At 47.2% G+C, this 12,418-nt stretch overlaps 1 protein-coding gene across 3 annotated transcripts in view; it reads left to right on the forward strand.

Moving 5' to 3' along the window:
* FHL2 (four and a half LIM domains 2) overlaps window positions 1-12,418 on the forward strand; it is a 66,036-nt gene that overhangs the window by 32,943 nt on the left and 20,675 nt on the right. Inside the window, exons 2-3 of one of the 3 annotated variants that reach the window (XM_053200365.1) lie at window positions 1,594-1,805; window positions 10,178-10,357. In XM_053200365.1, coding sequence (XP_053056340.1) covers window positions 10,199-10,357 — 159 coding nt within the window. In that variant the 5' untranslated portion in view covers window positions 1,594-1,805; window positions 10,178-10,198. Of the gene's footprint in view, window positions 1-1,593; window positions 1,806-9,898; window positions 10,069-10,177; window positions 10,358-12,418 lie in introns of those variants that run through there. The other 2 variants (XM_053200366.1, XM_027069384.2) reach the window with 2 other exon arrangements.

Raw genomic sequence — 12,418 nt, forward strand, 5'->3', positions numbered from 1 at the left:
TAACATATTTTATATACTGTATGTATTGACCGCCGTATTGTTACAATAAGGTAAGCTAGAGAAAAGAAAATGTTATTCAGAAAATCATGAGAAAATACATTCACAGTGCTTTATTTATGGGGAAAAAAAAGCTGCATATAAGTGGACCCGCACAGTTCAAACTTGTGTTTTTCAAGGGCCAACTGTATATAGAATTGGGTTTCTACAGTGTTTATTATGGTGCCATGTTTTAACATGCTTCTGCACAGCAGCACATTGACAAGGGCTAAATCAGGGTGCCTGGGTGGCTCAGTCAGTTAAGCATTGACTCTTGATCTCAGCTCAGGTCTTGATCTTGGGGTCGTGAGTTCAAGCCCCGTGTTGGGCTCTGTGCTGTGCGTGAAGCCTACTTAAAAAGGGGGGAGGGGCTAAAGTGGTTTATTATAGATCAGGCACTGTTCTAGGCACTGACATTCAGTCTCATTCAGTCCTCACAAATATGCTGTAAGGCAGGTGTGATAGGCTGGTGGACATGCGCGGTTGGAACAAGGCTCCCTGACATCACATTCCTCGGAGTCTAGCTGTACAACCTTAGCTAAGTCACCTTATCTCTTGGTACCTCAGTTTCCTCAGCTGGGAAACAGGGAGGTGATAGTGGCTTGCTTGAAGGGTTGTTATCAAGGCTGCACGTCATAAGCAGTGTATATGTTGACATCATCTTTGTCTTTGCAGATAAAGTAAAGCACAGAGAGATCAGAATAACTTGCTCAAGGTTTCCCAGACAGTAAATGGTGGTCCTTTGATCTGACCCCAGGCAGCTTAATTGGAGAGGCTGAGTTTGGGAGCATACGTGTATATTTCAGTGAGGCCTTATGCTGCATACTTTGACCCATGAGTGCTTGTAAATTACTTCCAGTACTGCGGGAAATCTGGTTTGCACACAAAAAAAAGCCCTCTTGGATATTGAAAAGCAGTTTGGCTGGGCAGTAGGAGGCCTGGGTTTTATTTCTGTCCTGCATCAAGGGTGGGTTACCCAGCCTCTGGGGCTGGGATTGTTTCATTTGTCAACAAGGGGGCTGGAGTAGATAAGCTGCTCTCTGGCTCAGAGGCCCTAAGATACAAAGTTCCTTGAACTTGAGTGAACAAAAACAGATACGGGATACTTCCTGTGTAGTTTTATTATGAGAATTTTATCAAAGCCCATTTATCATGTGGGATTATACTGAGAGCCCACTGCCTGAAGATGACCACCTTGACACAAAATTTTCCGGGCTCTTCTCTAGTGACCGAGAGCCTGGTCTTCCAGGAGATCAAGCTGGCACTGTGACTTTGGGGCAAGTTACCAGGCACCTCTGTTATCCTGAATTGTGGATTTCAACTTTGGCCCCTGTGATGGTTAATTTTATGTCAACTTGACTGGGCCGGCCATAGGATGTCCAGACAAGTGTTCAGACACTTCCTGGGTGTATCTATGAGGGTGTTTCTGAGTGAAGCTGATTGCCCCTCCCAATATGGGTGGGCCTCATCCAATCAGTTGAAGACCTGACCATGAAGGTTGAGCAAGTGGGAATTCCTCTTGCCTGACTGTTGGACTGGGATATCAATCTTTTACAGCCTTCAGACTCAGACTGAAAAGGAGACTACCTAAGAGGGCACTTTCCCTGCCTAACTGCAGACCTGGGATATTGGTCCTTTCCAGCCGTTGGGCTTGAACTGAAACTCAACTCTTCCTGGGTCTTGGGCCTGCTGACTTTTGAATTGTAACTGACATCATTGGCCCTTCTGGCTCTCCGGCCTTCCACAGATCTTGGGACTTCCATAATAGTGTGAGTCAATTCTTTGTAACAAATCTCTGTATATATATAAATATATATGTATGTGTATATGTGTATGTATCCTATGAGTTCTGTTTCTCTAGAGAATCGAATGCAATTCTCCAGTAATTTTGCTTAAAAATTCTCCCACCAGCAATCAGTCTTGTTTTTTTTAAGATTCCATGGCTACTTTGCTGCCGGTGGTATTGATTTTCTTTCTGCTATAAAATGTGATCCCCTCCTAGAGATCTAATGACACGTCTGGGCAGCGTCTGACGTGTCATGGTTCTCATGGGTGATTCTCACACCTCGTCTGAACTTGGACGTCATGTGTCATCACGCTCGTCCTTGGCCTTCATGATCCCTAAGTTTACTTCGAGTTAGTCTGTGGCTTCAGGGTGTTTAGGCTGATGGTACTAAGTGAGACAAGTGATGCCTGTGACAGTAAGAGAGGTGGCTTCCCTGTTTTTTTGTGGGTAAATAAAACGAATAATCACAGGGCATCCTTGACATCTGGAAATATTTAGGTTTGTAGTCAAAAAGAAAATGGGTCCATCTGGGTTCGTTGATACAGCTTTTGGAACAATGAGAATTGGCCAGCCGTAGGAGCTGTGCCAGCCTGTCCTGATAGGATCCCCACGCAGTGTGCTGAAGAAACACCATGAAGGAAAAGGACTGGGAGAAGGAAAAGGCCATGGGCGTCATGGGCGGTGGGGTTCGCTACAGAAAGAGGCTGGTAGGGGCTCATAGCAGATGGAAGGCCGGGCAGGCAGAAAGTACACAATGAGCTGCCTTTTGGAGACTGGGGCAGACTGATGAGAGAGAGTGAGCGGATCTCATTTTGTTCCTGTGGGAACAAAGCATGAATAATGTGTTTCCATGTTCCCGGGAAGGTGGTGGTAGAACTATAAGGTGGGGCCTCCCCCGAAGCCCCACCCTGGGGTGATTTATGAGCCTGAGGCAGCCTGCCATAATTATGCTTGTGTCCCGTTGACTGAACTGACGTGTTTTGAGATTAAATTACAAGCTAGTATCCTGAAAGTGATTTGAATTCTTTGGAGCTAGATCTATTCTGGAACTCTTTAAGAGATCGTATGTTCTATCACAGTCTCCCAGTGCCTAAAACAGTACGTGGAGAATAGTGGTTACTTAATACATTCTTATCGAGTGGATTTAAAAGTCCGTAGGACATCAAAGCAGTATTACCGTTCTTGTATCATGGACTTAAGGTCAAACACTGGGCATTTATTATTTTCCCATTTCATTCTATTATTCAGTATTCCAGAGGTAACCTGGAAGACCGTGGTTTACCTGAGTCAAGCATTGTCTTTCACACAAAACCTTTCGTAAAACCATCAGAGACGAATCAAGATTTTAAGTTTTTGAAAGTTACTAGTTTCTATAACCAAATTATAAAACATCCCTGAGCCCGGCCCACATACTTGATAAAGGCTCATTAAATTAATCAGTACGTATATCACATAGTGGTAGACCTTGTCAATCTTACACCTTACCAACCATCTAAAAATCGATTTCACATTGATTCTAAATACATAATTATATTCTTTCTAATAGCAAACTCTTTGAACTTGCACCTTGCTCTCGTCCACCAGAATTTTGATTGAAAAGAAACAGTTCAGCTAGATGCGTTTTATAAGCAGTGTTAGAAGTGAGCCATGTCTGTGTGTCGATACTACTTTTTTTTTTATGTATTTTGAGAGAGCACGTGAGCAGGGGGAGGAGCAGAGAGAGAATCCCAAGCAGGCTCCGTGCTGTCAGCACAGAGCCTGATGCAGGGCTCGAACCCAGGAACTGTGAGATCCTGACCTGAGCTGAAATCAAGAGTTGGACACTCAACTGAGTGAGACACCCAGGTGCCCTGTGTGTCAATACTTCTGTCCATAGGAAAGCAAACTGGTGCAGAATGTTCTCTGGCTGCAGTGCCAGGTATGAGAGCCTGTGCCCTTGGATGAGGCCCTTGGATGTGTATATGTGTCTGTGCAGAACATCCAGCACCTTTCCCTGATATCTGGAACCTGTGGCAGGGTGTCTAGCACGTTCTTTGCAGAGATGCTTGGAAGCGTCCAAGCTGGCTGGTTTTTGCTTCTTGACCCCACCAGGCCTCTCCCGGGCTGTGCAGCTGTGTGTACACATGGATGTAGAATCCAAACCCAGTAGGAAAAATTCTGCCTGCTGTGGAAGAAGCAGTTTATCTGGAAGGTGGAAAGAGGCCAGGGACAGAGGAGGAGGAATGAAGCTCAGGGTCAGTGACGTTAGGAAATTTTCACGGCATCAGATGCCAAACCGCATTACATTTTGGGTTTGGTATGCAGCGCGGATCGTTCACATAACACGTTCCTCGTTTTCACTGTCGATTTTGGCCCACGTATTTGTACTCTCCATCCATTTCTTCAGTCATTCCACAAGTCTTTAGAAGCACCTGACCCTGTGTTTGTCACCTGCTGGCGAGGCCACAGCAGTATGCCTGCCTTCACAGCACTTACGGTTTGGTGAGGGACACAGGTGATCACAATGTCACGTAGTGTCATGAAAGCATTGTATTAAAAAAATTTTTTTTTTAATTTTAGAGAGAGAGCAAGCAAGTGGGGATGGGGACAGACGGAGAGAGAATGTTAAGCAGGCAGAGCCCACATGCAACAGACTGATTTTCTGAATTCTCTGCAAAAAAGTTCTGTTTGACTGTTGACAAGCAATGGAATTTTCCAGCCTGGGTCATTTAAAGATGGACACGGTTTCAGCAGGGACTGACTTACGGGCACTGCTGCTCAGTGTGGTGAGCAGGATTGGGGAATATTGCAGATATTTCATTTTTTAGGAATGACTGTTAGAGAAGTCTTGCAAACCAGGGCTAATGCAGAGAAATACTTGGGTCTCCAGGGGAAGAGGAAAATGGCACCTCAGCGGTCAGTTCGGAGTTGGTAGCTGAATCAATGGAATTTAGAAGACAGTGCCTAAGGGCAACCTCTTTTACAAACCCGGCTTTTTCAGGCAAGCTTCTGTGGCCCACCCAGCCTCCCTCTGGGAAGGCCAGGCCAGGCACCTGGCCAGCCTGCCAGCCACCTCCCTCTATTCCCAAGACATTTCTCTGGTAAAAAAAAAAAAAAAAAAAGGCACGAACTTCTTGCTTTTAATGTCCTTGTGTCTTTTCTACCTTGTTTATCCTCCGTTCTTTCTCCCCTTTTCTGTGTTTCTGTTCTGTGTTCCCAGCTCTGACACCCCCGCTCTCAAACTTTGCTTCATGGTTTTTAAATCTGCAAAGATAGGGGCACCTGGGTGGCTCAGTCGGTTGAGCGTGCGACTTCAGCTCAGGTCACGATCTCGCAGTCTGTGAGTTCGAGCCCCGTGTCGGGCTCTGTGCTGACAGCTCAGAGCCTGGAGCCTGCTTCAGATTCTGTGTCTCCCTCTCTCTCTGCCCCTGCCCCACTCATGCCCTGTCTCTCTCTCTCTCTCTCTGTCAAAAATAAACATTAAAAAAATTTTTTTTAATTAAATAAATAAAATTAAATAAATCTGCAAAGATAAAAATAACCCACCTATATAAGCCTGTGGACTTTTCTTTAAGTTCATTTATTTATTTTGAGAGAGAGAGAGAGAGAGAGCATGAGCGCAAGCGGGGAAGGGGCAAAGAGAGAGGGAGAGAGAAGATCCCAAGCAGGCCTCACGCTGTCATTGAGGAGCCCGATGTGGAGCTCGAACTCACGAACTGTGAGATCATGACCTGGGCCAAAATCGGGTCAGACGCTTAACCGACCAAACCACCAGGACCCCCTAAGCCTATGGACTGTGCATCACGGTTCCAGTGCACTCGGAGCCTTTCATTTTATACCTGCCCGAAAGCTGGCCTTCGGGGGAGACGCTGAGAACCCGATGCCCGGGGCTCGCCTCACCCAGTGCAGTTAGCTGGGCCTGGAGCCACGCCTGTACCCTGCCAGCCAGCTTTTTCAAATGCCCGGCTCGTTCTGAGCTGGAGGGGGAATGACCTCAGAGAACGGCTTCCCCCTGGGAAGGGATGAGAACTCCAGGTTCAATGTAACAGCAAGTCAGCAGCCACGCCCTGTGTTCAGGTACGTCCTTGCACCCTGCCGCTCACCTTTCAGCACTTCTGTGTCCCGGGTAATGGCCGGGAACCCAGTCTAACCCGTCAGGGGGACGCGCAGGTTCAGAGGGGGGAAGCCATGGTACACGAGGAGGTTGGGGAAAAAAAAAATCCTTACAGAACCGGGGTGTCCTATTTTTATTTAAAGAAATGACTCGGAAGGAGACCCCGACACCCTGGAAACTTTCTAAGGAGTCACTGCCCCTCAGTTTCATCTTCCTCACCCCCCTTGGCAAAGTCGGGCCTTTACGCAGTGAACTCTCAGCTGGGCCTCCTATTACCCATTGCCTACAGGGCAAAGCCAAGTTCACGGTCAAGAGTAGAGGCCCTCCTGTCTTTGAACTTTGACTACCTTTACAGCTTCCTCTACAAATACCCTACCCTGCTCCTTATCACCCCTCTGCCCTCCGCCCTCTGGCCTGCAGTCATCATCTGGCTTATCCTTCTCCAGCACAAGGAGAGAGACATGTCTGGGAAGCCTCTCCTGCCCTCCCAGAGGACCCTCATTGTGTCTCTCCATCACTGCCCTGAGCATGGAGCTTTATCATCTGATGCACAGGTGACTCTTAAACAATAGGGGTTTGAACTGCACGGGTCCACTTGTACACCGATTTTTTTTGTCCCAGTAAACGCAGTACATCACAGTAAACGTATTTGCTTTTCCTTACGATTTTCTAAGTGACGTTTTCTTTTCTCTAGCCTATTTCATTGTAGGAACACGGTATTAAATGCATATAATATACAAAATACATGTGAAGCAACTGTGTGTTATTGGCACGGCTTCTAGTGAACAGTGGGCTATTAGTAGTTAGGTTTGGGGGGACATCAAAAGTTACACGTGGATTTTTGACTGCTCAGGGGTTGGTGCCCCAACCCCCGCATGTTTCAGGGATCACCTGTGTATCTGTTTTCCACACTAGACTATGCGTTCTTTCAGGGAGGGCCTGTATCGTATTCATCTTTGTATCTCCAGCACTTTCCACAACCTCTGACACACAGTTCCAGCTCCACTGACGCCTCTGGAATGAATAATCAGGTGTTCTATAGATTTAAAAATACAAAGTTACAGGAACCTTCTAATGTAGGATGATAGATATATGGTTTTTGTTTTTTGTTTTTTTTTTTTTTCATTAAAAAGAAGCTTAAGATTGATAGTGTAACTTTAAATACACACTTTTTAAAAAAGAATGTTGTACGGGGCACCTGAGTGGCTCAGTCAGTTGAGCATCTGATTCTTGATATCGGCTCAGGTCATGCATGATTTCACCGTTTGTCAGTTTGAGCCCCGAATCAGGCTGTGCTCTGACAGCACGGAGTCTGCATGGGATTCTCTCTCCCTCGCTCTCTGCCCCTCTCCCACTCGTCCACGCCATAGAAAGGAAGGATGGAAAGGAGAGGAAAGGAAAGGAAAGGAAAAAGAATATTCTATTTGGTAGCAGTTAATTAAGGGAAAATCGGTATTAAATACTCTGATAGAAGAGAAGCTCTTTGGGGGCGCCTGGGTGGCTCAGTTGGTTGAGCGTCTGACTCTTGATTTCGTCATGATCCCAAGGTCATGGGATCAAGCCCCATGTCAGGCTCTGCACTGAATGTGAAGCTTGCTTGAGATTCTCTCTCTCTCTCTCTCTCTCTCTGCCCCTCTCCCCCACTTGCTTTCTCTCTCTTTCCGTATTCAAAATTTAAAAAGATAATAATAAAATAAAAAAAGCAGGGAAGGTCTCTGTTTTCTCATTAGCTTATGAGCAACTTACTTTGACTCTCAGGGTCTGTGCTTCACATAATTCTCTGGGAACCCTCAAGAGGACCATCTCAGATCAAGTGTACCTTTCTCTGCTCCTCAACAGTAATGGGTGCTCATTTTACACCTAAACCCATTGGTTTGACAGAAGTGCTCTCCTGATCCTTAAAATTGCAGTGACTTCTGAGGGAAGACAAGGAACAAGGTGGGAGAGAGATCCACCATCATGAGAATCCCATTTGGACCCTCTGAGCAGGTGGTCGCTACTACTCTAGTCCTGCTGGGAGTAGGTGCCAGTGCCAATGACATCTGTCTCTGGAGAGCCTCTGTCATACTTTGAGCAGATGGGGAGCCCTACCAGTTCTTAGAGTTTACTCCCATAGATGATTTCTGTCCCAGGCCCGTGGAACTGGAGGAGGTAGAAAGCACATGTGGCAGGTACCCGAAGAGCATCATGATCATTACCTTGAGGAAATTCACCCCCTTCACTGGCTCGAGAACATAGGAAGGGTCTCTGGAGAAGCGGCTGGTGCTGTCTGCATCCTTTCCCTCGCACCATCTGTGCTTTGTCCGAACCCACGTGGAACCACTTTTTGATTTAGACTGGGAGTTTGTTGTTTTCTAACTTAGATGGCTTTTCTCTAACTTTCTAACTTTTGGGGAAAGCTCATGTGAATCCTCTTTTCTCATTAATATTCCTGGGCCCTGGTTTCCTCCATCCGTAAAATGAGGCCGTTGTTGTAGATCCTCTCGAGATGTGTTTCCACCTTTTAAAATTGTACAGTTTATCGTTCTGTCTCCTTTCATTATTCTTATTTCAAGCCCTCAAATCCTTACTCTTACATTTTTGTGAGAAGAATAGGCAGGCCGCCTCTGGTTCCGCAGGTACACGGCGATGTTTATTGGAAAAATATAAATGTTGGAAACACAGCTCCCAATTATGATGATATAAACAATTGCCACTTTCAGGAGCCAATAACTAAGGAATTACAGGAAAGCATTGAATCTTCAGCCAACATAGCTGCTGCAACCCGAGATGGCCTGAGCACAAAGGATATTTATACATTGGGTTTCAGAAGAATAATTCAAGTGCACAAGAGCTTCGTATTGTAATGTTATCACAAGAATATCCAGACAATGTTTTCTTTAACTCCGGGAAGAGCCGTTTAGAAGGTTGAATCCTGCCACATGTGTCCAGCTGCGCGTTTAACGCTCTTGGAAAAACATTGTTCTATAAACACAGAAATAACCAAGTACGGGTGCTTGAAGGAGGTTTAGTTCTTTGCTTATTGTTGTCAGGACCTTGGACATACAAGAGCACAAAATTAATAAACGCTATCAAATTTGCCGTGATCATAAACCAGGCAGCGATATTTTTTTTGCACCACAGGCTATTATTCCCGAATTTCACTCTTAAGATGGTTTGAAAGCTCTGGACATCGATCCCAGTGTAATTAGAGTTCGCGAAACATGGCTCAGAGTTACAGTCGTCAGTCTACCGGTTTAACAATTTGTAAAACTGTGCACACTGAGCAAATTACATATTGCCACTTGAGAAAATACTGAAGAAGACCGAGTCTGTGTTGTTAACGCCCCAGAGGCACGTCTCGTCCCAAGTACACCCATAGTGGCTTGTTTTGGGGGGCAGCTCTAACATGTTTGTAGGGGAACAGCACATGAGGTGAGCTGAGAAGCTCGTCCTGCCGTCCTCCTCCCCTCCTCGTCCCCTTCTGCCTGTGCACTCTATGCTCACCCTGGAAAAAATGCAGAGTGACTGGCACACAGATGCATTCTTGTTCCTCTCTGAAAGGCGCGAGGTGTTGCCTGGAAAGCCATTTACCGCAGTCACTGCATTTCCCACTGTGTGATAATCTCTGTTCTTGGAAGCCGGCCTTCCCCTTTATTCTGCTGTCTGGATTACCTGGGCCTCGGAAGGGTTATGTTTTCATAGGGAAGAAGTGACTCGTCCCCAGGGACGTATGGCAGTTTCTCTAGTGCAAGGGCAGGTTTTGCTTCCCAATGTCTTCTCAAGGTCAAGGGTAATGCTCTTTTGGCCTCTCAGGTTTACCAACTCCTGAGGCCCCTCCCTCTGGGCACTGGTTTCTTACTCTTCAAATTTATGCATGATAAAGGGGAGCTCATGGAAAATCTTTTTATAGAAATGAACATATTGTTTCTATCTCAGCCTTTCTATTTTGGGGGCAGGGAGAAAGGGAAGATGTGAGGCTGCGTCACACGTTTGAAGCATAGACCCAGCCCTGCCCGGATGAGAGCTCTGTGTCCAAAATTGACAAAGCTTTTTGTGACACAGTCAACGAGAGAGGGGATGTTTAAGGCAGTGAAATGCGTTCAAGCAACAAAATGGCCCCCAAACTAATTTTTTTTTTTAAGTATTACCGAAAATTCCAACCTTTGAAAGGGTGAGTTCCAGTTCTTTGCCCGGAGGGGATCCCATCCCTTGGCTAAAGATGACAGCAGGAAGGCATCGGGAGTGTGCTCACAGGAACCTATATTTTCTCTTTCTGATAGGTCGTTGAAAAGCCGGGCGTCATGATGACAGAGCGCTTTGACTGCCACCACTGTGAAGAATCTCTCTTTGGCAAGAAGTACATCCTGAGGGAGGAGAGCCCCTACTGCATTGGGTGCTTTGAGGCTCTGTATGCCAGCACTTGCGAGGAGTGTGGGAAGCCCATCGGCTGTGACTGCAAGGTACCCCTGCTCCCCCTGCCCCGGGCAGCGCCGAGCACTCCTGGATCCCTCTATGTTCCCCCGAAACCACGGGCCTCTCTGTGTGGTTTGTGCTGGAGCCCGGACCCATGGGGCCAATTGAAATTCCGTCTCTTGAGCCCCCTCTGATGGGCTTGTCCCCTCCAAGAAGCCTCTCCGAGCCTCCTCCCTCTGGCTGGTCTGTGCCCACTCCTAATTCCATAACACTGGTTGGTGTGTTTCCGGGACATTTATGCTGAGGCTCCTGAGCACACCTCTTGCATTCTGGCTGGTGGTGTCCTGATCTAACCACCCCCCTCCCCCCACCTCCCAGCACCGTCACTGTCTGGAAGGCAGCGCTCTCTTACTCATGTTTGTCCCGTGCTGACTCAGAAGCAGTCGGTGCTGCTCAGTAAATATTTGATGAATGCATGTGCACATGAGTGAATTGGAGCTGATTCCCAGATAAATGGGCACATAAAGCACTACATTCATTGGACCGTTAGGGGCTCTTTTCTTCCTAGTGGGAGAAGAGCAGGATTTGTACCGCTTCTTTCTCCAGGGAAAAAGTTCACACCTAAGGAATTACCAGCTTTCCCACTGTGGATGGGAAAGCAGGTTCAACAGAGGTTACCGGTCATTTGTGCTGATTGCGTGGGATTGAGTGTCCAGAACCCTAGCCTGTGCTTCTCAGCATATCTTTAGTCCAACCTGGACCACCCAGAAACGCCCCTGGAGGTCCACCCGTGTCTCTAAGACCTCTGATATCTTCACCTGCTAAACGGTGGCCAAAACGCACTTGACAAGACTTTAAGTGACTGTCATCCTGAGAGTCACAGAATTGGTACAAAATGGGGTCCCTTGGGGCAGCTCCAAAGGAATTCCCAGCTTCATGGACTTTAAAGCAATTCATGGCATTTTGGTGTCTCTATTCTGCTCTCTTCCCTTATACGCTTTAGGGAATTTGGCACTCTCCTCTGTGGTCATGAATATCGATACGTAGCTGCTGCCTCATTAGGTTAGGCTGTGTCTGCAGCTGGACGGTTCTAACACAGTCCGTGTGTCATATGTTTCCTTTGTTTTAAGTTTTTATGTCTTTATTTTGAGAAAGAGAGAGCACGTGAGCACGAGTGGGGGGGGGGGACAGAAAGAGAGGGGGAGAGAGAATCCCAAGCAGGCTGCACACCATCAGCACGGAGCCCGGTGCGGGGTTTGACGCGGGGCTCGAAACCACGAACCGCGAGATCGTGACCTGAGCCGAAATCGAGAGTCGGCTGCTTAACAGAGCCCCCCCAGGTGCCCTTGTTCCTTACATTTCTTCCCTTGATTACATCATTCCTAGGAAAGGCAGGAAGCAGAGCGCTGCACCGTCACTTTCTGTTGCTGGGTATTTGGTGACAGTTGGGGAATAACTTCCATCGAGTATGGAGCGAAGCCTTCGCCCCAAGCGGGCCCAGTGGGCAGCCCGGGCCACCTGAAACCAGGCCACAGCCATGTATCTTTTGGCTACAGAACAGGCAAGGCCTGCCAAGAGTGAAAGAAACCAAACTCAGCAATAGTCCTGTGTAAACTTCCGAACGTGCAGAGAGGCGGGGCTGCTGTGAGCAGAGAAAAGTGGCTGATCTTGCTAGTCCCAAAGGCTAGACACCGTCCTGTCTCTAATGTCGACTGATGTAGGTCCCTAGTGGGTTCTTAGAGGGCTCTTAGTCCCTGTTCCTCTATTTACTGGGCCAAGCATCAAAGCTCAGACACCAAACGGCCCTGTCCCTGTCCTCACTCTGTGGCTCGCTAGCTGTGTGAGCTTGGGCTGATTACTTGCCCCCTCTGTGCCCGTCTTGCCCTTTATGAATTGCCGATGAAACAGGTGCCAGTTTCATGGGGTTACTGCGGTCTGTGGATACGAAGCCTCAGCACTCCAAAGAGCAGCTGATGGTTTTATAAACTCCATCTGACTACTTCCCTATTCTTTCTGCAACACGTTTCTTCCACGCCACCCTTGGAAGCTTCGCACTCTCTCTCTCTCTTGCTCCATCTCCATTATAGAAACATCACTAAAAATGTCTG

This window comes from Acinonyx jubatus, chromosome A3, assembly GCF_027475565.1.
Source record: "Acinonyx jubatus isolate Ajub_Pintada_27869175 chromosome A3, VMU_Ajub_asm_v1.0, whole genome shotgun sequence".
Classification (NCBI taxonomy): domain Eukaryota; kingdom Metazoa; phylum Chordata; class Mammalia; order Carnivora; family Felidae; genus Acinonyx; species Acinonyx jubatus.